Source organism: Bombus pyrosoma, linkage group LG6 (assembly GCF_014825855.1).
Source record: "Bombus pyrosoma isolate SC7728 linkage group LG6, ASM1482585v1, whole genome shotgun sequence".
In the NCBI taxonomy this organism is placed as follows: Eukaryota; Metazoa; Arthropoda; class Insecta; order Hymenoptera; family Apidae; genus Bombus; species Bombus pyrosoma.
Window position 1 is genome coordinate 832,980 of NC_057775.1, and position 25,834 is coordinate 858,813.

The 25,834-nt window shown below is 40.4% G+C and overlaps 1 protein-coding gene across 1 annotated transcript in view; it reads left to right on the forward strand.

Annotated features, from left to right (window-relative positions):
* LOC122568269 overlaps window positions 1-25,834 on the forward strand; it is a 292,044-nt gene that overhangs the window by 166,809 nt on the left and 99,401 nt on the right. The window contains exon 5 of the mRNA XM_043727837.1: window positions 7,404-7,702. Within this exon, the coding sequence (XP_043583772.1) occupies window positions 7,688-7,702 (15 nt within the window). The 5' untranslated portion in view covers window positions 7,404-7,687. The remainder of the gene's footprint in view (window positions 1-7,403; window positions 7,703-25,834) is intronic.

A 25,834-nucleotide genomic window follows, 5' to 3' on the forward strand; every position in this document is an offset into this window, starting at 1 on the left:
AGCGGTGGCTTCGATCTAGCCTACCCACGCAAAAATAAAAAGGGAAAGCTTCCCCTACCTTGGCCGTACAAATGGCGTCCAGGTGTGTAACTACGGTAACGGCACGCCGGCCAGTAGGAGAATACGGAATGCGTACGGGGGCCGTGTGGTACGCACGCAGGGGGTTAAAGTCGAACGAGCTAGGTATGCGGACTGCTACAGACATGTAACTGCCGTGGGGGCTTGGTTTTTGCGCCGCCACGGAGTTACTGCTACAAGAAAATAACATCATTACACCCATAAGGCCGGTGCACCGGCCGTACGATCCGCTCTGGCATTCACCGATACGCTTAGAGACACGCGCTCGACGTTTTCACGGAAGTACACACGCGACGGATTTGTGTGTAACAAGGGCGAGTACGCAGAGGAAGGACACGATGATAAGATGTTGAACAGCTTCTAAGGTTACGGTGGTTTTTGTGCTGCACGATGGGGGAGGGTAGTTTTTGGAATTCTCCTTTTGCGTAACGAGGAAGGAAGTAAAGCACATTTACATGTAATAGACAGATTTTTCGTTAATAATTTTGCTGATCGGTATTGTGTATCTTATCGTAAAAAGCAGATATCCGAAATAACATTTATTTTGAACATTTTTGGCGGAAAGGTCTGTGAGTAAAAATGAATTTTTGTTTAAATAGAAGCCAGCTATCGATCGATCTAAAAGAAATTTCTCGAAAGATGAAATGATTGAAGAATATTAATACGAACAACCATTGTGAACGACGAACATTTTTCTTGGTTATCAGTAATCATTATTGGTAACAGGAATTTTTTTCGGTTATCAATTACCACTATCGAGAGACCGAATTTTATTTTACTTACCGATACCGATGGCGAAAAATTTTTTTGGTTACTGCTAATCAAATATTAATGCAAGTATTACTGAAAATCTTTTATTACAATTTCTTTTATCCTATTCGTTGTTTCATATATTTTGTACCGTTCTTTTTTGCTTAATAAAATATGTACGTATTATAATCGTTTTTTTTTACGTTGTCAATGAATATGTGCTAATTATTAGCAATGTTAGTAATAATTGACAATAATCGAATATAATGGGAAAAATTTTTACCATCGATAATGGTTACTGATAATGAAAGAAAAATTCCGATCATTTACATTGGTTACTGGTAATCAACATTAAATTCTCGTCATCGATAATAATTATCCGTAATTTAAAAAAAGTAGAATCATTTATAGTAATTACTTGCAACCAACATTTTTTATGAAACATATCAACTTTTATACCATAATTTTACAAATTTCTGACAAGGATTCTGATGTCACTCTGTTTATAGGCAATCTGTTTTCTTTCGTATGTGATCCAAGGATGGCTTTCTACGTAATTATAATAATATATAAATTGAAAAAGGAGGAGAAAGATACTCAAGTCATACTTTGGTCGTTCTACGAAAAAAATAATACATGGTTGATAGGATGATATTACGCAATTGCAAGATGCAAATGAGATGAGTGATTTAATCTACATGACGTCATCATGATGTCTGATCATTAATGCAGATGACAATAAAATAAGGAAATAAAAAGATTTACAGATTAAATTCTTGTGCACGTTGATACTTTGCATACACTTTTATTAAGTAATATTCGTAGTTGTATTAATATCTCTTTAATACTCGAGTTCCAACATGCGCATTATTGTATCGATATGAAATAGAATTGCATAAAGTTTGAAAAGAAAGCAGTAAGCTCGTTGTATATTGTTAGAAAATTATTTTTAAATTGAGCATTCTGTAACACTTAACGTGTTAATATACAACGAATGGTAATATAAGAAATGTCATGTATAATTTATGTAGGAAAGTTATTTTATTAGTTTGTAGGTAACAGTATGATAAATACAATATCGTTTACACTCACACGAAATCGAATATAATACCCCGTTTCGCGTATTTGTTTCTCATTACTTTTACGACACAACAACACAACCATCTTCACACGACCACGATAAATTCAACTCTGACAGTATTTATCATGCTTATTTTTCCCTTAACATACCTTGGTAACGCTCACAACACTCCTCGACAACGTTAACATATATTGACAACGCTAATAAACAATTACCCCTCACGCCACGTCCTTCCCTCACACGTCACACTATCCCACATTTATTAAATATCTTCGCAAAATCTTTTATAGGAAATTAATACATTTCCCTTGCATCGTGATTTTCTCATTTCACCGTATATTTTCTTTTCTTTTCTACATCGTCGTTAATTTATTTTAAAAGAACTTCATACGTTTCAGACACAGTTAATTAGAATTCCCCAATATATCATGAAAGAGACACTTTCTTTGTCAAACTCTTTTCAGAGCCGTATACGACGACGAAATTTGCATATCTTCAGGGTATTGGCGGCGATAACGGAGCTGAATCAAAATACGCGCAACAAAACGGCCAATATCACGCGAAGCGGCTGTGATAATGCATAATGCCTCGCGTATTTATACGTAGCCATCATGCTTTAAACGCTGATGATATCTCGGAATATCAATTTCATCGGAATAACGCCGACAGTCTGGCAAAGCAACAAAGTAACCACCCTCGGGCATCTCTTCGTAAAACAGAGGTATTAAGATGGAAAAGAAGAAAAAAGAACGCTACTTCTGCTTCATCTGATCATTAGACAGACATGTGTATAATGTAGAGAAGATTACAGATCAGGAGTTATTTGAAAAATTGAAATTTAACTTCGATTTATAGATTTTTTATTTCGAAGCGTTCAAACTTCAACAGACATTTTCTCATCGTATAATGAGAATTAATTCACATACACATTTATGTACATATACGTACTCTCATATTGCGACTGTTTAAGAACGATAAAATACATGTGCGCGCCGTTACATTGGGTTCAAACAGAACGACTATACTGATCCTTGATGTACAGTTGAAACCCATTCATTTATTTGATCATTTGCTTGATCATTTATTAGAAATTTCAATTGAATTCGACTTTATAAAAGAAAATTTTATAGTTTTGACCACATCGTTATGAGCTGTATATTAAACGCGTTGGTTTATTAAAGAGACGAGTGATAAAATTATAATAGTCAGAGTATATTAAAATCACTTTAAATACACGTACAGAGATAGTGTATGTCGGCCGTAATCGTCGCTCGCTCGATGCTACTGTTCAACTCTACACTGTATGACTCGCTATAATGATCGTCCTAGAGAGCATTTTCGTCTATTCGTATCGACCGGTGGTATCACAAAAAGTTCACATGTAACTCCGGTTGACAATTACAAATAACAGCGATAATGTTTTGTCCGGAGTTTGTTTACCTTTAAACCTAGCAAACCAAAACAACTCCAAGGCACAACGATATGAGTCTCTCGCGATTCGAATCTTTCGTTAACTCATGTGCCGCTACAGCTAAATTCGTGACTTTATGATTTAGCACTAAGGGGGTTATGAGCCATAGCGCCTCGTTCTACTTCACGTGTTCGATAGATACGCTCAAGAAATTATTTCCCTATAATACATCGATATTGTAAGATTTTTATGTTATTACGAAACGTTATTCTTCTTACGAAATTTATCGCTATTCCGGCCATAACTCATAGATAACAAAATCACGTGTTGCCGAAGGAACGAGCCGGAAGGGAGCATCAAGCAACGACACGCTGCGCTGTAGGGGGAAGATATAAGAGGATCCGGTCGGTGGAGCTGATTAATCGTAATTCTAATTCCCCTTAAAGAGCATCGCGAAACGCGCGAACGAATTTGCTGTTCTTGCTATCCGACGCATCTTCCCCTTGAGGGAGCAACAAAACCTCGCGGAAATGAACGTCCCGGAGTATCAGTTTCACGGTGCGAGCATGGCAAATGACGTAAAATGGATAAACGCCTCGTGACGTTGCAAGATGCGCCGCACGGTCCAGCGAAAGAAGAAGCAACGAGTTTGCCCGTCCCGAGAAAAGATGAAAATAAAAGAAAGGTAATACGAGAAACGCAGACACAGAGAAAATGTTGCAGAGGCCTCCGACAACGTATCCTGGTATTCTATCAACCTCGGGCAGGATGTGCACCTGTATTACCAACGGATTGTAAAATCACGCAATACGAACAGCTCCTAACAACACATAGATCAGAAGCTAATTAAAGTCCGGTGTGATTAGTTAGGAACCAACCGCTTCTAAAACAATTCCATTATTTTTGTACCGATCTACTTTAGTTTCTGTCAGACACTTTCGCTTAGTTGGGATTCGATCATTGGTGTGTTCCTTCTTCTCTCTATTCTTTTTTTATCGTTTATTAGTTAAAGTAACTGGCCATTATTAGGTCATTTACCAGATATGTGATGGCATCTGTAAGTGAGTCGTATGAGAAGATATCACCTGTTATATGACGATCTTCGAGGGATAAATTATTGTTACGGTGGTTGTGTGTTTGTTCTCCTTTTCTCTTTTTGATAGATAATTAGTTAGATTTTCGGTTAATCATTATTACGTCATTTAGTGAATACATATCGACGTGCGTACTAAACTTATTAATAATCCTTCAAGGGTATACGGTGGTTGTGTCGCTCCAAGTCTGAGGAAGATATAGCTACTACGTACATTGCTCGAAACTATTAAAGGAAATTACAAAAGTTATGAAGACATTTTCATTCGTGTAGCGTTTCATGCTTCTCCAATGCAATTAAACGTAATTTTATTAATTCATCGACTGTCGCGGTTTCACTTCAACAAACTTTTCTTTCTACATAATAATCTCGTATTTTGGACTCCACGTAAAATTGTCATCCTATCCAAAGTATAAACAACTGAACAAAATCCTTCGCTTGCTGCCAACATCCAGCGTGACATTAACAAAACCAGTGCTTCCAAAAGTAGCTCCCGCGCTACACGATGTCATCTTTTTCAGGCTGCAATTAAATCTCACCGAATTCCCACAGTTCCGGCGGCGAGTTAGCAGACCACCCTGGACACCTTCGGATCAAAATCACCCGAAAGGTTTGTTCCTTTCCAAGAAAGACTCGCCTGTTCCGCCACAGTGACTCCAACATGCGTGACGTCCATTTACAGAATTTCTTTAGTTTCGACCAAAGTGGAACGACCAAGCTTCTTCGCACGATTCCATGCTCCGTACGTATGTATATACGCAAACTCAAGGCCGGTGCTCCACGTGTGCCACGCTCTTTTTCCCATAGCCGATCGTCCTCGCGTAGTGGCTTTCGATAGTGGCGAATACTCACACCGGCATGTAATGGTACCATCTGAAAGTACAGGTCTCAACGCTAAGCCTTACCTACATTACGTATGAGACAAGAGGAGCCTACCACCGCGATACAATGAGGCACTGGGAGGCGTTATAAAGGGCTCTGTGTAGTTATTAGAGGTTATGACGGCGGTAATATCTCACTCAGCAGGCTCCTCTGTAATGTTATGGCCAGGCCCTCTTTCACGTTTCCCCTTTGCTAAACCCCTTATACCCCTTCGCCTACCGTCGATCTCCTTTTCTACTTCTCCTCCCTTTTCTTTCCTCTCTTCCTGCCTTCGCTTCTTTCCTCCTTTTCGCGTTTTCTGCTTTTTATTTCTCTCTTCTTTCTTTTCTCCTTCCTCCATTTTTTTTGTTTGCCCGTTTGACCGACTAACTCTTGAAGTCTTTATATACGGAGAACCTGAAAGGGCTATGGCATACTTTGATTTTATTTACTCGACAAGCCGACTACCGGTGCAGATCGTGGTTTATTTGGAAATTTTACAGTGTCTTATCTGTTTCAATTCGTTGTTTCATTACCCGAGCAAAATATTATTTTTGTAATTTTTAAATAAGAAGCAATGTAAATAGATCCTTTGTTTTTAACGACAGAAGAAACGTTTAACGTACAAGTTAAATCATTTCGGAGCAGAAGTAACGTGGCGGAAACGTCAGAACCATGATCTTTAGAAAGCTCCGAACACCAAAGACAGTATTAATTTTATTCAAAAGAACATTATTATTTTAAAATATAGATAGCTTTTTGTATTTGGAATATATGTGATTTCGCGTTAAAAAAAGGTTAATCTTTTATTATCAAAGTTTTACTGTACATAGACACCACTGAAAAATTCTGTGTTTCCTTTATCTCATTTTTTTAAACGCGTTAACTTTCGAATTTTTCATTTTGCAAGTTGCAGTTGTAAACCTGCATAGTTGTAGTGAGCTGGAAGAAATCCTATACTACTACTAGTCCAGGCGTCAGTAGTATCAGAAAATTTTGATCAGGCGTAATGTTACCGCGGCGTAAGGTCGATTACCATGAAAATGTGCAGATAATTTTTCGTCATATAAAACAACGCCACGGTACACCATCAAATGTTATTCACAAAACTCTAACAAGCGTAATAATTTTCTCGATTCTTTCGCATACCGCGGGGGCAAAAACTTTCACTCGTGTAATACCAGCGAACCGTCATCAGTCCTTTCCATCTCATTACCCCTATTCCTGTCGATAAGAAATGCCCGGTAAAAAACTATATCATATCGGTAATGCCAGCTGCTTTATTACGAACGTTTCATTTCCATGGGTACGTCGGAACAATCATTCGCCAAACACACTCAACGACGACCGCTTACCGACGCTGTCTTTGGCGGAGTATTTTTTTGCGCGCCACCTCGGCCTGGTAATAACGCGTCCTCAAAATGGAACGAAAAATTTCGCTCGGCGAAACCCCGCCCTCTCCGGCCACAAAAACGTTCGACGAAAACGTAGCAACACGCCACGGAAGCGCATTAAACCGAGGGCAATAATAAAGATATGACAAACGCAGCGGATGCGAGAGGAAGAGAGAGAGAGAGAGAGAGAGAGAGAGAGAGAGAGAAAGAGAAAGAGGCCAAGTGTGGCTGCGTGATGTACCGTCTTAAATCCGTGAAGGTTAGCCAGGGACTAACGATGCCCGGAGACGGCAATGAACTGTACAAAACTCACTGTGTGCGTTTCCTGTACGGCGTAGGTTCATTAGCGAGAAGCATTCGAAACTCGTTCTGATTCCCTTTCGTGGTGCTCCATCGGTGATTCGTAATCCCCTATCTAATCGCGTATCTCTGCACGGCTTTGAATTATTTCGAAGTCATAGAGATACGGAAGCGCGACGTATGGTACAAAACGACCGAAATCAAATGCTTGGCCGCTAAAACATAGCATCGTGTAGGTTCCAACCTGTACACACATACACGCTCTGTTTCTTTCGGGGCGAATATCACACTCTGATCGAACGTTAGCGTAACGTTCTGTTAGCCATTCGAATGGACTGGTTATTCCGCTGTGCGGAAGAAACTCACGGTGCATTATTCAAATCCGATGTAGATCGGTATCGGTGGATGTAATTCTAGTGTGGACGCGTGTTTCAGGCCCGTTGTCGGAGCAACACTTAATTTGTCCGTCCACTTGTGCCCTCGCCGCGGGACGTTCATTGGCCGCCGTGTAGCCAAGGATGAAGATTCGAGGGAGAACCGTGAGAGGCCGCGAAGGACGCCAGTGAAAGTGCTCCATGGATCTATTTACTCAACGGGAAATAAGCCTTTGTGTGCAGATTTCTATACCGATCATCTACTATGCAATATTGCCGATATCGTACAACGCTCGAATAGATGAATAAGTGGTATCGCGTACATCGGACGTTTAATTTTAATCGATGCCGAGATTTATGGTAAGTATACATGTGGATATTGTTTGGTACTTGAATGCTATGTTTTGATATTCGATCATGTGAAACAGATAAGGTGAAGGTATTACTGAGCGTTTATCGTATATATACGGCTATTTATCACCCGATGAAATTCTACTAGCCTGTGACAATTTTCTAATCGTCGATTTATGTTTTCCAGTGTCAAAGGTTAATTTTATGTAAAATGTATTTCGTGTGAAAATTATAGCGCCACGTGCCACTTAATCCTAATCGGATATTGTTTGTTATTCGATCGATCATTCGCATTAGATAAGCTGCAGCTAATAGTACGTGTTTATTGCACGCATGTTTATTTATCACCTGGTGAAATTCTACTGGCTTGTGACACATTTTCTAATTGAAATTTCATGTTTTCATGTCTATTTTGACGTAATAGAAGATTTATGTACTCATGCAGGGATTATAACGTATACGGCTTTTGATAATATAAAGTCAGGATGGAAAAAGGAATAATAATGAAAACGAAATCGATGAAATCCTCTATATTTCTCTTCGTGAAATGTTTTATTAGCACAGCATTGATTCATAGTAGGTCATGCGAATCTATAAAAAATATTTCAGTCACGTCAATTGAAATAATTTCTTGCTACGTTACGTTTTGACTGACAATGTTTATTTTCGATGAACACGAAAGGTACTTGTACACCATTCTATCGTATCATTTACGTGCCTACATCAACCAGGTCCAAGTACCTACATTAAATTTCGCACTGTTTTAATGGTATTTTCATATAATTATAAACATTTGATACTCGATAAAAAGACATTTCACTGGGAAATAAATATATTTTCAAATCCTTTTGGTAGCCACTGAATACGTCCAATAGACTTCTTTGATCGTTCGTGGTTTCCTCGCTGATACTCGGCCATGTTCTTCTCACCCAAACACGCCAGTTTAATCGTAATCGTCGATCGTGCCTTGGCGCCATTACCATTGCGATACAGAGGGCGACCACGAGCGTTTCGTGGCCGATTTGCGACACGAAATTTCAGAGTTCTCTTCTGCGGAATATCACTCCGGTCCACGGACGTGTGTATCACAGAACTGCATCGTGTCGAATACCGGTTTCGTGCGTAGAGCCACTTCGTCCAAATTACAGGGGATCTCGAAGCGAGCAAATAATCACCGAGTTAGCGTAGCTCGCCAACGTGAATTAGAAAGGTCGATGGAGGTGGATGGAGAAGATCAAAAAGAGACGCGGTGGGGACCAGCGAGACACGGGTCTAATTATTATAAATTAGCGGAGAACACCGCGAGCCTGGACGTCCCGCGATTAGGTCGAGACGCAGACATTAAAGCGTGTATTAAAATGAGCGGACAAAAAAATGTCTGCTCGATCTTAATTTATCCTCTTTATTTCGCGTCTTATTATCAAATACGCACTGGAGGGTCGGTTTCATATATCACCCGTCGTGGTTCCTACGAAATCTCGAAATGAGAGGCCACTTCCAGCGATACGAACGATGGCGAAAAAACGTTATGCCCCTAATGGTTACAGATTGCCTGTGAAATTCGACCAACGACGCCTCGATTTACCATTCCGCGTCAATTACTGACTAAAAGTTTCGTAGTCCACCGACTGGACTTCTGCTCTTCTCATTTTCACTTAAAATATCGTATCTAGCATTTTCGCATTTTTCCAGACACATACGTTGAAATATTTGGAATTCCTTGTGTTTTTTATTTTTTAAGTGAAAATTAGGTACAGGTTGCTACGAAATAACGATTAAACGTTTTAAAGATGACGCAAAGAAAAATAGTGAAACGTTTTATCGGATGTTTCGAAATACTGGATGGGACACGTTGACTAATTGCTGAAAAAGATAAAGATTTCTTGACAAAAGAATTTACGAAGCTACTCGATGAATAACAAAAAGTCAACGTTACACAAGGGTTGCATAGATTAAATACGTTATACTATAAAAATACATTATCTTTAAATATTTTTAAATTTTACTACGTAAGCTGTGCTTTCGAATTCTATGGATACGTAATGGCAAACCTTTACGTCCGTCTTCTAAATACTTCCCATATTTTATTTGTATGCAAATTCGAAGTGTGGCGTGTCGTGGTTATCATAAAAAGTGGTCGTGATACGAGAAAGAGTTGGGATACACTGTTCTACGATTTATAGAGACTCTGAGCGAATCTCGAATCTGGCCACGATGATGGAATGGGTCGATTCGAGTCTATGTATCCCGACAAGCTCTGTTCTTTCGAGGTTTAGCTATCAGAAATCTGGATTCTCTCCCCTTTCCCCCCTTCCATCCTTCTTTCTCACACTAGTTTCCTCTATCTTTGGTTTGGCGAGGTTCTAATGGTGGCAGAGGATCGTCAATGACGTAGCAGCCGGCGGCACCACTATTGATCTAACTATTCCTCGCAGTGGGCGCTTTTTTTCCCTAGCGGATCTGCCGGCACACCATGGAGAATCGTGAATTACCTTGGGTGGTAAGATTCGTCCCGCGAAGCCGAAGGATCTTCGTTCGTTCGTTCCATCGCAACTCGGCGCTTGCCTTCAGAATTCCAGCTCTCGACCAACGAGATTTCTGCCGTCAATCAAATTGACCCAGTTCGTGCAAGCGCGCCGCCTATAACGTGCATATCGGTCGGTTATACGGTGTCGAGGAAACTGCTCAGATACGCGCCTCTTCTTTTAAAGGAAGCACGATGGAACGTACATACGTCTTGATATAAAAATTTAACTTTCTTCCTGTATGTTTTCTTTTTTCGTCTTTGGTTAAATGGAAAGAAATTAACTTATCGTCGAAATTACAGATACGTAGAACGTGACAATTTATGTTTTCACGTAAAATTTCTGTAAGAAAAAAATGTACTATAAGAAAACAAATGGTAGAGAATCAAAATTCTCCCAATAGAATACACATTCCCCTTCTAAAAATACGAGGGTCGTCCAGAAAGTACTATCCGTTTACATGTAGAAACCATATAAAACGATGGAATGTTGTTATAGAAGGTCACCTAGCTCCATTCGTGTATTGACAAAAGTCATGAAAAATGCTTTGTTCAAATATCTGATACTGTCGTTGTATCGCGCGTTTAAAACGACGATGCGAATTGAAAATCCCACGGATCGCCTTTTTACGCTTTTCGAAGGCTGAAAAAATTCTTTCAGAAGGAATTCATCAATGAATTACAGCAGTTAATTATTATTGCAGTGAATTATTGGTAAGGCCGTGGGTGCGTGAATTCGATAAACACAGAGAAACTATACATAATCGCAAGCAATCAGGCCGCCCGCTTCTCATTACAGAGGAGCTCAAGAACGTGTCTGCGATTTCATTGCAAATGACATTCGTTGCAGTTTCTTTGCAAAACTTGAAGAGTTGTTTGGTCGATAATGCTTCGCTAGAAACGATGATTTAAAAGATTGCGTAAGGGATAGTTGTATGAATTGGCGACGGAAGCGTATGACGAAGATAGACAAAAACTCGTATAACGTTATGATAAGTGTTCAAATAAGACTGGTGATTGTATTGAAAAATGATTTATTAGAGTTACAAATGAAGAAAACTTTTTAAAATTCATTTGTACTGCTGTTATTTAAAAAAGGGGAATTACTTTCTGGACGACCCTCGTAATTTACCTAGTAGGATATTCTATAGTTGAATATAAAGACGTTTATATTTGTTGGTTAAAAAGTAGCTTCCTTATTGTAATTTTTAATATTGTAAAAATTTATTGGAAACGCGGATAAAAAGTCTAACAAAACATACCTCCTTCAAAGAATAGTTTTCCTATTAAATTATGCCCTAATAAACCCTTAAAACCTAACACCAAAAACGTCCCTACAGGAATGTAAAAGGTATTAATTCTAAGGTCAAGTTTCAGCTGTACGTTTTAAGTCTAAATGTCAACTACGAAAGATATTAAGCTTGGTAGTTGGAAAGGTTGACGATAAGGGTTAACCAAAGAGAAACGTAACTGATGGCCGGTCGTAATTCGAAGAGGGCTACGAAAAAATAAATAGATAGAAACAAGAATACATTCTCCTTATTGAATATTATTATTGAATATTCAAAGCAAAACACCCTTCAAATCAATAACTCTGGCGATCGTCGCGACAGAATCCTTCGTTGAAATCTCAATTGCGGTTCGTGCATTACTCGGAATGCGTATCGCATTCCATAATCGTGAATACAATCACGCCGGCGCATCTACATCACCAGAAACATAACTCGGCGAGGCTTGGGCAACTCTAAATTTGTATCGTGTCGTGTCTTCTCGACGGAACGTTGTCTCCTCTGCCAAACATGTGCGCGCCTCGCGTCGTCCTTTCAGACCGGAAAATCGGCTGCATCGTCTTATACCTCCGATCCGTCGATCGTTACACGTGTACACCGTGGATCCAGAGCCGTGGATGACGACGTCTCGAAGCCTGGAGGATGGCCAGGGTACACAGCATTATATACATATGTAGAATGCATGTAGACGCGAAGGAATATGCCTTTGCATGAAGATCTTAAAGGTCTTTCTAGACGTTGTCGGATCCTCCTTTCTCTCTGCTTGACTTGTCACGATTTCTTGCCGGCTCGATTATTCCCGTCCTCCTTGCATCCTCTTTTTCATCGGTGTCCCCGTCGAATAGACGCTCGTCACAGGCGTAACACGTCTAACTGTTAGACACAACGATGATATTCTTTGCTGGGACGGTGCTTAATTCACTGTGGCGCTCGCCAACTCGATCGCAAGGTGCAATTGCTTGCACCTTGTTCACGTTTTTCACCTGAGCTCCGCGAGCGTATCGTGATTCACTGCTACGTAACGCGCTGTGTATTTAGCTTTCCCACTCATTGTCCGTAATCGTTTGTTCCATGTATGTTTGCTCAGTGTTTTTATGCTCGTTTATACGCGATTACAGAAAGAAAGAGATTTTATTAATCTCTTTTTATTCGGTCCTTGATTGGTTAATGCAGTATGATGACAATAGTTTATGGTACAGTTGCGAAGAGTAATTCTTCTTTTCCGTGTTTGCAATTTTTACAGCGTACATTTAACGGATAATTCGAAGAGTAGATTAATGGTGATAAAATCGTAATGTCATCAAATCAATTGTAACATCATGTAACGTTATGAAGCTACGTATTCTGTGTTTGAAATTAATAGTTGCGATTGTGGCGAGTTAAATGCGAAGGATAATCGTTATTTACTTATTCAAGAAGTAATTAACTGTGGCAATATAAATACTATTTTTCATAATTGCAAAGTAGATGAAATTTCAAAACGTGACAAACACTACCTTCTATCCTGCACGCTTTCATGTATAATATTTTACATGACGTTCGAAAAATTATTATAATACAGATCATTAAAGGTGATGATAAAGAACTTAAGAAGTTCGTTATAATATCGTATTGGTATAATAAACACTTTTTCTAGTGTATACATTTCGAGGAATATTATAAAAATTGTTTAAAGAACATCAAGATACGTGTGTATCATAAGTTGAATATTTTCATAGGAAAATGATATAAACGGAGCAACTTTTTATGAAAGTAATATTATCTGCTTAAAACAACGTGGGTTTCACTGCTCAACCTAATATTTAACAAAGTGAAACAACACGTTTAACTAGATCTCATCTCTTAAATTATATTCATAGAAGTATGAATTTGTACAAGTATCCGCGATCTAATTATGACTCATCGATCAGGCAAATAAGAAGAAAGCCAGCGAAAAGACAGAAGGGTAGCGGATAGAGGCGAAGCTGCCACAGCGGGGATCAACGACAGTGAAAGTTCACATGTTGGACACGTCGACGTGTTCCTCTCCTATGGTACCTTCCGGGTGCTATTGCCGTATTACACAACGTCGTCCGCGTAAAGACGAATAGCGGGCCGTTTAACCGGCTGATTCGAAACGTCCGTCGATCGTGCACGACAGACTGATGTGGACCAGCGATCGAGTAGGAAGTTGCTCGAACCAGATTCGAGGCTTACGTGTTCCCTTCTCTAGAAAGAGGAGAGACAACGCGGCCAGGAGAGAACGCGCCGTAGCGAACTTTCCCAGATCAAAGTCACCTCGGGTCCCTGGTAATTCGAGCAACGTAATTAACCGTCCAGCAACGACGACCACGAACGACGACAACGACTAAATTCTTGGAACGCCGCGCCGCGGCAGCCGGGAAAGTAACAGGACGAATAGATTTAAGCAGCGCAATTAGCGAACGGATATTTCGACGTTGCCAGCGCTAATTGGATTGGGTTGCTGGCTGGGGCTGGAAAAGTTCAACGTTGAGAACAGCCTATGCCCGTGATGATGTATTCGTTCAACTTTTTGAACGTGGCTCGTGTGAAAATAGAACTAAGTGCAGAGTTGAACAAACGATAAATGGAAAAATTGAAACCAATGAGTTTCGTTCCTTATATGGATGTACAGTGACGTATGTAAAGTATTTGGACACATAGCACAAACTGTTTTTATCAATGTATTATATCGCACATGTATTTCAAAAGTTCCTCGTGGAAAGTGGGAAATATTTAGAAGTTTAGAGAAAAATGATGTCCTGAACGTATAATTGGCGGAAAAAATAGCAAGAAATCTAGGAAACGATAGTTGACGATTACTTTTGTAATTTTCCATTCTCACCCTTTAAAATTCCCCTTTGATTGTTTCGGTGTTCTGACACGGTACTGAATTATGCAGTTTCTTTCTGGCTAGAGTAACGATACTGACCAATTTATAACAAGAAATCTCTACTAAGTTATTACCTTAACTTGAAACTGTATTCTCTGTTCCGATATGTCTCAGTGATTGAAAATGTTACAACGAAGTTCTCATAACAGTAAACGTAGAACTTTATGAAGAACAGCAGTGGAACGACTAGGACTCTCAGCTCTTCGATAGTCTCCACTACAACCGACACGTGGCTAAGACACTTCCCACGGTACCAGCCCTTTTCAATTTCAAAAATTATTCCAAAATCCATCAAAATCCAACAGCACGCAACAATGCACCATACATCGTGCCGAATGACATCAGCAGATCTCTCACAAAAGCGAACGAACGAATCACCGTACAAAGCTGTGCTGTACGCACAGCACAGTGTCACAATAAAGAATGAAATCATAATCGAGAAAGAGGAGCAGGGGACATAGGGGGAAAGAAAGAAAAAAAAAGGAACGAAACAAGGGAGACTTTTAGCCGGCAAAACGGAGCTCGTTAACGGTCATACACCCATGGCCAATGGTTCTTGACGTTCGTAGAATTCCATGAAGACCTTGATGCTTTTTATCTTTGCTCACTTAGTCCTCCCTCTTACAAAGAGGCAGCCACTTCACCGTTCCGCAGAACGTAAAAGATCGCGGCGCGCGATCACCGCGATATACCATTAAGGGTGTCCGAACGCACGTGAATTATATAGTTTCCGAGGAGACCGGTCTCGCGTTTTGCGTTCCTCATTTTTCTGCTTGGGTCATTAACGTTCTTTAATCGTGCTCATTCACAGGCGACTGTCAAATCGTAGTTTTTCTTCTCGTGACAACGGTTAATCGTCTAGTCGCGCAAAGAAGAGTACATCCTTTTTTGTTCGAACGAGAGTTAATACCACGGTGAGGGAACCAAATGTCGCGTGTTAAACTGGAAGATTGATTCTGTTAAAGAGTTTTTTCTGTGCGATGGACCAAAGGAAATTATGTTATGTTCGATCCGTTTGCTATTGCGCAAGTAAGAGTAGATTTCGAAGAAAATTTGTTCACTGTCAGAGTGACTGTAGAGCATATTTGAAATTATACTGAGCTGCTCGAGAAGTTTCTAGGGTCTTTGTTACGAATGCGTATAAAATCTGGTGGAGCTATCGATGGCAGAAAGAAACTTAATACGTCCGTTGTAATAAAAATTGTATCGTACGATCTACGCAATAAACGATAAAATTTCACCAACCTAGAATTAATATTAATATTTGAAGCCTTAAAAAAATTCTTCCCTCGATGAATTGGCACGCGGTTAAAAAAGCAGGCTAATCAAGCTATCCAGGTAGCCGCTCTCGTTAAAACGTTTTTACCTCGTAAATATCCGGTGGATGGAATAAAACATGATTTTAATAATTCAAGCATTACGTTCAGCTGAGCTGCGACAGCGGGGGTTACGTAATAAATCGCGGCCTCGTTGCGGATACAATATAATAGATTCGCGGCATCCGATTTCAGAATTTCCTAATCGAATAATCGATCATGCCGGCGCACATACACAGGCACACACGGCGATTCCTTCTGGTTGCACGTTTAAAACCAGGCACGATTGAAATTTAATATTACAGAAGCGCAGCATTGATCGTCGGACGTTCTAAAATGGCGGCAATGGAACGTAACGTGGCCTCGTTACAGAAATATTCCAACCTCAAAGGCTTCCGTTCCCTTTTCCCCTAATTAATTAATAAAATGGTAGCGACGTGCCATCGACGTACCCCTCAAAGGAATTCTATTTAATATTAATAAACTGGCTATTGACTCGCGCAACTAGAACTCGATCCAACGTGCAAGTGTATATCGAAGCTAGCGAGGAAAAACTAATGAAACGTTCTATCGTGTGTTAGAGGTTGTTAGAGTTGTCTATGTAACAAAAGCGAGCGATTCTTGTCAAGTGGCAACGAAACATTTAATTTAACGATGGCGTTTGATGATACGATGTGTAAGACATTTAAATAACAGTGTGCCTCTAATTGCTTAAATAAAAATTGGAAATAATCTGGGAAAAATTGAAGGCTGAGAATGTTTTCAAACACAACGAATAGGACCATAGAAAGTTTGAATATAATCAACGTGGCTATAGATATTGTCTTTCAAAATTCCAATATTTCTTAAACATTATGCCAGCAAATCGTTACCAGTCCGTTTCAAAGGAAACGATCAATCTTTCAGAATAGAGACAATTAACATAACAAGCGATATCCAGGAAACGTGTTTCACGATCTAAAAAAGATTTTGACTCTGGCGGGTTAAACAAGCAGCTAGTCTAAACACTGTTTTACGCAAGTCACGAACATTGTAACTACCTGAAAAAGCAGATGAGAAGGGAACAGAAGGGAAAAAGAAATCATTCCGTCTCGGAAGAACGCGTTTGAATTTCCATCTGAATCGCGCGAGTAAATGTTGCGTAACCGACCTCAACGGATCCTCCTTGACATCCTACTCGCCACAGTCACGAAGCGGTTTTTCGTTCAAACGACAAGGATTCCCAGGTGGTCTTGATGGATTCGACCGGTCGCGCCACACGCGTCGATGACAAGCGGTCATAAAGCGCGCAGGTGACACGCACTGCGCTCGGACACGCTTACCTGGAACAGATGCGGAGGAAGAAATGAGCCGAGGACGAAGCATTATGCGAACGAAGACGTTGCTATGAATGCTATTCTGTTCTATTATATTGATCGTTCAAATCTTTTATTCTGGATTCTAAGATTCTGCTTTGCAGAATTACCAGGGTTTTCAATTCTAAAACGCTTCAAAATGCTCTTCTCTCATCCTGCTTATTGAAGCTTCGTACGTTCAAAAGTTGATACATGACGTCAAATTGTTCAACTTTGCTGTGAACGATATTGAAAGTTTCGAAGTCTTGAAAGTCTACGTAAAGTAGGATCCATGGTACAATGGAATCATTTACATGTTTGATGCAATAAGAATCAATGTAGAATAAAAACGAACCCTGTTCCATCATTCTTCACTCAGTCATTCTATTCTAACGTTAAAAGGTATCTTCAATTTGGACGAAAGATAAAAAAAATTCTATTGGCATGCATGATTTCTCGTTTCAATCCTACGTTGGACATCTTAAAATATTACAAATTCTTGTTGCTTGCTAAAATGAGAGTAAGATTGAGATATAGAAATTCAAGGTTCGTAGCAGGATAAATTAAAATCCCTAAATAATTTCTAACTTGGTCTATTATCCTTCTCGATGAATAAAAGATAGCAGCTGAAAAGATACGAGCAAAATTTCATTACAAATTAGATCCGCGAGTCTCCGAACAGAGGAATGTTTTCCTTGGTGCAAGCCATCCTAACATTCTCTAGTGCAGCATAAGCTGAAAACTCACGAAACCAAGAAAAGGGGAAGGCCGCCGCGTGATTAATTCGCACGTTCGTTATATCGTATATTATATCCAAGCCTTATATCCTTACATCCTTACGACCGACCCACGCGACGATCGGAGAACAGCGGCGAAGAAGATCGTCCGCGAGAGAGCGAGACAATGATTCCTTGAAGCGGTTGCCTAACCTCGGCGACCGCACGGCAAGAAGAAAACCGCGTTCTCCTCGTCCTCCTCGTGCTGACGCTCTATGTTACCGTCCGTTCCTTCCTTCGGTTAGTAAGGGAAAACAGCAAAGACCGATACGAACCTTAAGAGAAGAGGAGATAGGACGAAGAAACGACGAAGAGACAACGACGACGAGAGACAGCCGCGCGACCGCCGTGCGGCGCGGCGGTGAAATCGGCGCGATGGAGAAAGAGAGGGACGAATAGGCAGGGTGGGTAAGGTAACAGTCAGGCAATCAGGCTGCGGTGCGGGATTCGCGGCAGCGTTATTATCTACTTGGGTGGACAGGTGCCAGGGGGTTTGTAAAAGTCCGCGGCATGGTCAGTGGAAGATCGTTATCAAGGGGGATGAGAGCGGCGGGGCGAGGGGGAGACGAAGCGGGGAGGTACGAGGAGGAAGCCGACCAACCTGGGTCTGGTCCTGAGATGCGGAGGAAGAGGACGAAGACGAAGAGCAAGAGAAGAACTAGAAGGAGGATGAAGTGGGAACGACGTCTGAGGTGGAGAGGATGAATAGAGCTGGAAACGAAAGGAGGAAAAGAGGAAAAGAGAAATGGAGAAGGAGAAGGGAGGAAGGAAGATAGGACACTAGCGTGGTAGGGATGGGGAGGCGTAGATTCATGCGGACGCACTACTAGATGGCCGTTGCCGACGCGTATAAGCTACGGTAAGGGAAGGCGGCGGATACCAGGAGGAATAAAAGGTCTAGGTAGCATAGTTGCACGCACATTCCCAGTTCACAGCCTTGACTCCGGCGGGGAACGAGCCGGCCAGCCGGCAGCAACGACGCCAGAAGCAGCAACCATTGTCCGGGAACCGAACCAGCTGAGAAACGTACGAAAGAACGGACCAACGAACCAACAGACCTACGATCATGATGGAGAACGAGTAACGCAACGAATGGACCACTGTATGGCCGGTCGACGAAGCAACGAACCGTAGGTAGAAAAAGAAGGGCTCTCTCTTCTCTCTAGCTGGCGCGTTCGACCAAGCTACGCTCGTTCGCTCAGCGATGGCAATTATACGCGGTCGAGCCGTCCCAGCTAGATTCAAGATCAGATAATCCCATCTGTCGGTGTAAGCGGTCTGCAAACGATCCCGCGAACCATCGGATATCCTCTCCCCGAGCCGATCGATTTTTCCGAACGCCGCGCCGGAACGTGCGTTCGCCGTTTTCCTTCCCCGCTTGCTTCTAGTCGACGACCTGACTAATCGCCGCGATACCATGGGTCTCTTGCCTCTGATGAAACGCGAGTTGAAGTTTCAGCTGTGCTTTATTGAACTGATCGAATCGATCAATTAAAGTTATCGAAGGTAAGTTGTATTGTACCGTTTGGCTGTTTTATCACTTTAACTTCTGCATTCTTGTGAATTTATTCCGTGTATGCAGTCGTGTATAATAACAAATATTAATTTGGAGACCGAAAAGGTGAGATTATAAATGTTTATGTGTTCTTTATATTGAATGTATTTTTAGAGAAAGTAATATACGATACACTCGTATAACAGTCGCAAGTGAATTAAAAAGCCTTTAAAGCAAGAAAACGGTCATTAAATGGCTGATTAATTTTAGATATACAATAGTTGTTTCCTTGATTCTTATCCAGTAGACGTCACAAGATTGAAACCGACTTTTAATAATATCGAACGTATATTAATCCGCACTATTTCGAGCGTTATCTCTGGCGCCTATACCCGTAATGCTTCAAAATATAAGAAATATATTTTTAAAACTTCTATTATACAGGAAGATAAAAATAACACTTTTCCTAATGTGTATAATAAGCGCATATTTTCTATATACCCAATTTATAATTTGACAATAATCCTTATTGGAGATGTTTCTACCAAAGATGAATTATTTTACTTTATAATTGTTACACAAACAGTTACTATGTATAAAAAGTAAATCAACGCTAAACAGCAAATGACACCGTTTACGAAGAAAAGATATTAAATACTTGCGTCCGGTGTAACAGCTTGTGTCTATAACATACTCGGCACTGTGATTTATAACAATAAAACAAGTTTAAGGTTAAATCACGCGAAATGCAGTTGAACGCTAATTTTCGAACGCTGTTAATGAAGAAGTACAGCGAGGTAAGCAAACGCTCCTTTCTTCCATCAACCGGCCGTGAAAACCCACAATTATTCGCCTCGTAACCGGTATCAACACTTGCTTGAAGTTGACAACAGAGAACGATCTACCTACTTATTAAATACTTTTACTTTATTCGTTACGTAGCTTGGGATATGGGGAGACAGATAAAACGAAACGCAAGCAAAGATTGAATATTGCGTTTAAACAGTGAAATGTTATTTTTCTGTTCAATCGATGAGGTAGAAGGTGTATGTTACTTACTTAAGCAGTTACATGTAGTCTATATCTGTATAGGTATTAGTTCATTTGTATAAATAATTGATTACAGAGTAGATATTAGCTCAGTATACGTTACAGTTTATACAATTAATCGTTCATATTTGCCATGTATATTGAAGTATTCCGAGCAAGAATTAGAGAAAATGAAACGTTTCATGGCATATACCGCTTTTGTATTTTAAACAAGTAACAAATTTTATGTAAGTGTTGTAATCGTACGATGCTACTATAAATAACAAACGACGAAGAAAGCAGGGACAGAAAGTGCAAGGTGTCAAATGCACGAAATAAACTCACGCCAGAATAGAATAAAACACAGCAGACATTTTCCACGTGGAACGTCAAAAAATACCCAACTATACACAATACTATTTCAGCCTGGAATAAAAAGGGAAGCAAATGACAAAAGAGTATATAACATGAATTGCATACTGTGAAACGCGCGAAATAAACCCACGCCAGAAATCGAATAGAGCATAGAGCTCCCAACGAAACCGCGAGGACAAATCAGGCAGCCACTTGCAGCACCGGCGACGACAGTGAAACGAACGGAAAGGATACGTGTCTCGGATACCGAACGCCCACGTGAAATCGACGGCAATGCCATTCCAATGTTAATTGAGGTGCCCCAACGCCCACGCTGGCTCCAAGTGTTCTCGGTTTGCCAAGCGATCGTCAGTATCGAGCTATCATTAGTTCGATCGGGCCGCTGATAAACATTCGAGCCTCTTCGGTAATTCGCCTAATGAGATAACGGTACCAGGCCAGCGAAATCGTCGCGCTTGATAACGCTTATATTCCGCTCTGGCTACGGTCGTTGCGGCCGCTTTGCCCGGGAATGCGAAACCTTTAAGGACGCGGTGCAAACTATGCGCCTCGATCACATTTTATGCGAGAACGTTCTCCAGGCTCGTTATCCGGCCAGAACACAGCAGACACGGTAATAGACACACACCGGCCCGATTCTTGCTCTTAGTTCCGTGCACACGTGAACCAACGGGTCAACTAAATCAGAAAGTCGCCTGATTTTTCCTAGTTACTGCGTGCATATTTATGATAGCTCAATATTGAATTTTCTAACAAGTTTGTATATAAAGTGGCTCGTTTGGAAACTTATAGGAAACTTTTGGCATATTATATGCGTTGTGTAAAACTTGTGCGATTTTATTAGCACCATAACGAGACACGACTGTCATGATCATATTGGTAAAATTTGAGAACAATTTGAAGGTATGATATTTATTATAAGTGTACGAATAGTTATTTTAAATATTCGGTAATTGTTAAAGACGACCCTAATGGATATTGAATTTATTAATATAATTGTTATAATTATTAATATAACGGACGATTAATTGTTCAAATGTCTTGTAGCTTCTGTATATTTTCAATCACACAGATTTACTCTTGTTATCTTATAAAATAAAAACTAGTCTAAATAACAGTCTCGATCATAGCCTTGCATGGCTGACGAAAAAGCATAATTTCACTTCGATGAATGCGAATTATATTAAAAGAGTCTCAAAATAGCAGCAGTCACTCCAATTAAAACGAATAAGATCACCGATAATAATCGATAAAGTTAACAAACCCCTACTTTGTCCAACTTACTTTCCTCAATCTTCAACGAGCCAATCAGCCAGAAAAGTACACCTTCGAGTAATCAGCCGCATCCTTAATTGTGTCCCAAGTATTTATATATCTATATCCACATAGGCGTGCGATAGTGTTGTCCTGATTCTCCTTTAAAGGCTGCCGGCTGAGCGGCGAACCAGACGATCGCGAGCGATCAAGGTGACAACAAGATCCATGATTCGGGATTAGCGGCATGAAGGATGCGCGAAAAAGAAACCGGCAACGAAAGGGAAGAGCCGTGAGCGATTGGAGGGAAGAGGAAGCGAACGACGAAGAGTTGGATAAGAAAGAGACGTAGAAAGGGTGGATGCTGGATGGAAGCGTGCACACGCAGACAGAGAGTCGAGCCACCGTCTGGAGCAGCTGGAAAAATTGCCTCTGAATCACTGTACAGCCTACCTGCTGCCTTATTGAGGAACCCGCTCCTTGGCCGTTCTTTTAGCCTGTGCAGTCAGGGGTATAAATAGCGCTCTTTAAGAATACTGGAGACACTGGCTCGCGTCCATGCATCACTCGCTCTGCACCACTTCTCCGTCGCGTGCGTGCGTGTGTACGCGAGCGTGATATACCAGCCATCAGATCGCGGCCCGGATACCGCGGATAGGCGAATATAAAGTTGCTCGAAACGAACGAGATTGTACGTTGGATTTGTCTAGATTCTTTGGCGTGTTGGCGGCGAATAAGATATGATGTGTGGCCGCAATTCGTTTTGGAATGTGATACGAGAGTGGCTTCAAGAAGTTATGGTTCAAAGTTTTGAGTAATAATTTTGGAAAGTCGCTCCTTTTTCGTTGGAGTTACAGATACGTTAAGGTCCTCTTTTCTTCAACGATTACGATAGATTTAGATAATTATATACAATCGTCAGATTATTATTAGGATAGGGAGTAAAGCGTGACTCCTGGAATACGAAAGTAACTTTCACGAGTTACAGTTAGGAATTTTGCGTAATAATTTTGGACAGTATCTTCTTTGTGTTCCTCTTTTGACTCGAGTTAAGAGGATATCAATTCCGTTCCTTGGTTTTACTTGTTAGGAGATAATCGAAGAATTTAGATTTATTACGAGAAATTATATACCAGTACAGGTTTATAATATAAAAGCTCACTTGATAGAACGTAATTTAATACTCCTTCGATTATCGAAAATGTATAATATAGGAATCATAGATTCGATTAAAACTGGTCCATCGATCAAGAACGAATTTGAAAAGGGACTTTCAATTTATCAATTTTTTCCAAAATCCAAACTCTTAACAATACCTTACAGACGTTTATATTCTCCGACCTCGCAAAGCTTTTTTATCCAATACCTTTTATTCAATCACGCAACAAGATTTTAAACAAATAAAAAGCGTCTCATGTACAATATCAGTCTTGCTATTTCCTTGTGAAACACGTCATATACGTTTTTTAATCGAAACGTATGATATATCAACCTTTCCTTTCACGTACGAATACCCGAACCACTCCCCGGTAATAACCAAACACGAGACATGCCGAAAGTGAAGGTACACCCGTTTCGATGCTCCAAGGGCGACAAGGATTTCTTGTTAAAAACGCCCATGGGAAAAATATCCCTCCTGAAACTCATTCCGAAACGTCGTTTACTGAATATCGAACGTACAGAGAAGACCTTCGAAGTCCCTCTTGTCCTTCCTCGTTCGTTTCCACCTTAATTTCGATCGAACGACGAAGGCTAAAACGGCGCCCGCACGGTTCCCTCGAGACAAAGACGTAGGCGTGTTTATCGATGCAATAATATACCGCGAGCGAGTTCGGGGCCTCCGCTAACTCGATGCGAGAAAAGAAGCTTTTAGCTCGTGCGCCAGCCTGAACGATAGAACGACGGCTACAAAAACTGCCACATTCGTGTCCTTGCGGTACACCTTGGGCCTCGAGGGCAGGATAACAGCGTTTCCCAGTAAGACCGGTACTGGCGGAGGCCCTGGATCACGGCCCACGTACCGGCTCACTGTCGTCTACCAACGCCCTACCTCTCATCCTTCTGGCTCATGAACGCACTAGGAAGAACACTTTCCACGACCTAAGATCGGAACTGCGATCGAATGGCGCACATGGTTGCCTCCAGTAGACCGGTGTGCTGTTTAAAAACGATGTCTTCAAATTGACAAGTTGAAATTGCGAACGATGAGAAAATAAGGAGGGAAAATAAGAAGCAGTGATTTTAGAGGGAAAGAATGTAAATTCTACGAGGTATACGATGAGGTAAACGTTACATGGTGTTAATGTATGTTATCGCGATATTATTATGAAATAATATTTATGAACCAGCTTGACACAGGAATCTTGAAGAGAAGATTAATACACTATCAGCCAAACGTTTAGGAATATTTCCTTAATTCTACCTCCATTGAAGCATTTACAAGTTTTATTATAAATTCGAAAGTAATGCTACTCATATCAATAATAACGTTCTTTCTACTCCAATCAAATTTTGTATCGCACAGTTGTTTAGAATAGCAGAATTTGTAGTTCATTTTCTTTTTAACATTGTTGTCTTTCATGAAACACAGTAACGGGCAAGAAAAAGTCTAAACTTGATGCGCTATGAATTTTAGTAATTTTAGAAATACCATATTGGTTTAACCATATTTGTAATAATTAGTTATTCTGTAGTATACATTACATTTATTCACTGCCCTTATTGAGTACAAATTCATTCTGTAAGATTATGACGTCCTTTTATACTCTTTATTTCATAAAATTTCTTTTGTCCGTCATTATACGTACCAGTGTTAAAACTTTCGTAATATATTTGCCATTCTTACTCAAATATTAGGTCGTCCGAAAAGTTTCTTTCGTTTTATAAGGAAATAATGGATTTTCCGTTCACAACATTTTTCGTTTCATATCATTTTGTCGAATTACGTATGATCCATTTTGTTCTATCGAAATAAAGATCACAACGTTCGACAGATTAGATGTCATGTTTGTATAAAGATGCATCGTTGTAAAAGACGTGTCTGTAAAAGAAAGATACTTTTCGGACAACCTAATATATGCCGTCAATTGTAAGAAAATCAATTGGTGTATTTTCTTTCTTCTCTAAAGGAACCAATTCTGCTTCTTTCGAATCAACGCTGGAATAATTAATCCAGCAAGTCCATTTAGACCGCTTTTTCGCGTAAGGATCGGGAAGTACGTGCACGTAGAAAGGTGTACAGCTCTCAGACTCGATAGTCATGTCCGTAGGTTGATAAAATCACGACGTTAGGTCGAGACGACGTGGCTGGTTGAAATTCTAGTCAAGCGAACTTTATGGGTTACGAATACGCGAGGCAGCGCGAAGCATTGGCTGCGTATTTACGAGCGATTAGCCAAGCCTATCCTGGATACTAAGAACCGTACCCCGTTTCTGACTTTAATATTCCTTACTCACGTGACTCGCTAGCCGAAATTTTCGAGGAACTCCGCTGACTGATCGAAACCAAATACTGTTTCCGAAATTACGTGACTCGCATATTGTCCACGCCAAAACCGCGACTTAGATTCGCGGAATTTCCAGATGCTCCCTGAAATCATGCATGTTACGTGCAATTTTCACGTATAATTTCGAGCTGCGTCGTTCTTAACGCGAAACAGCAGGTGAACATGTAAATTCTCTATTTCAACCGGTGACGCGAATCATCAAACGAATCGATAATAATTTATTTGACTGTTCTAAGAAATCGATGATGAAATAAAAGGTCTTTCAACCCCTCCAAGATTGACGAGACAATCAGGTAAAAAGGTATTCTATGCAAAGATTGATTGATTAACGGAGTATACATACGATAACA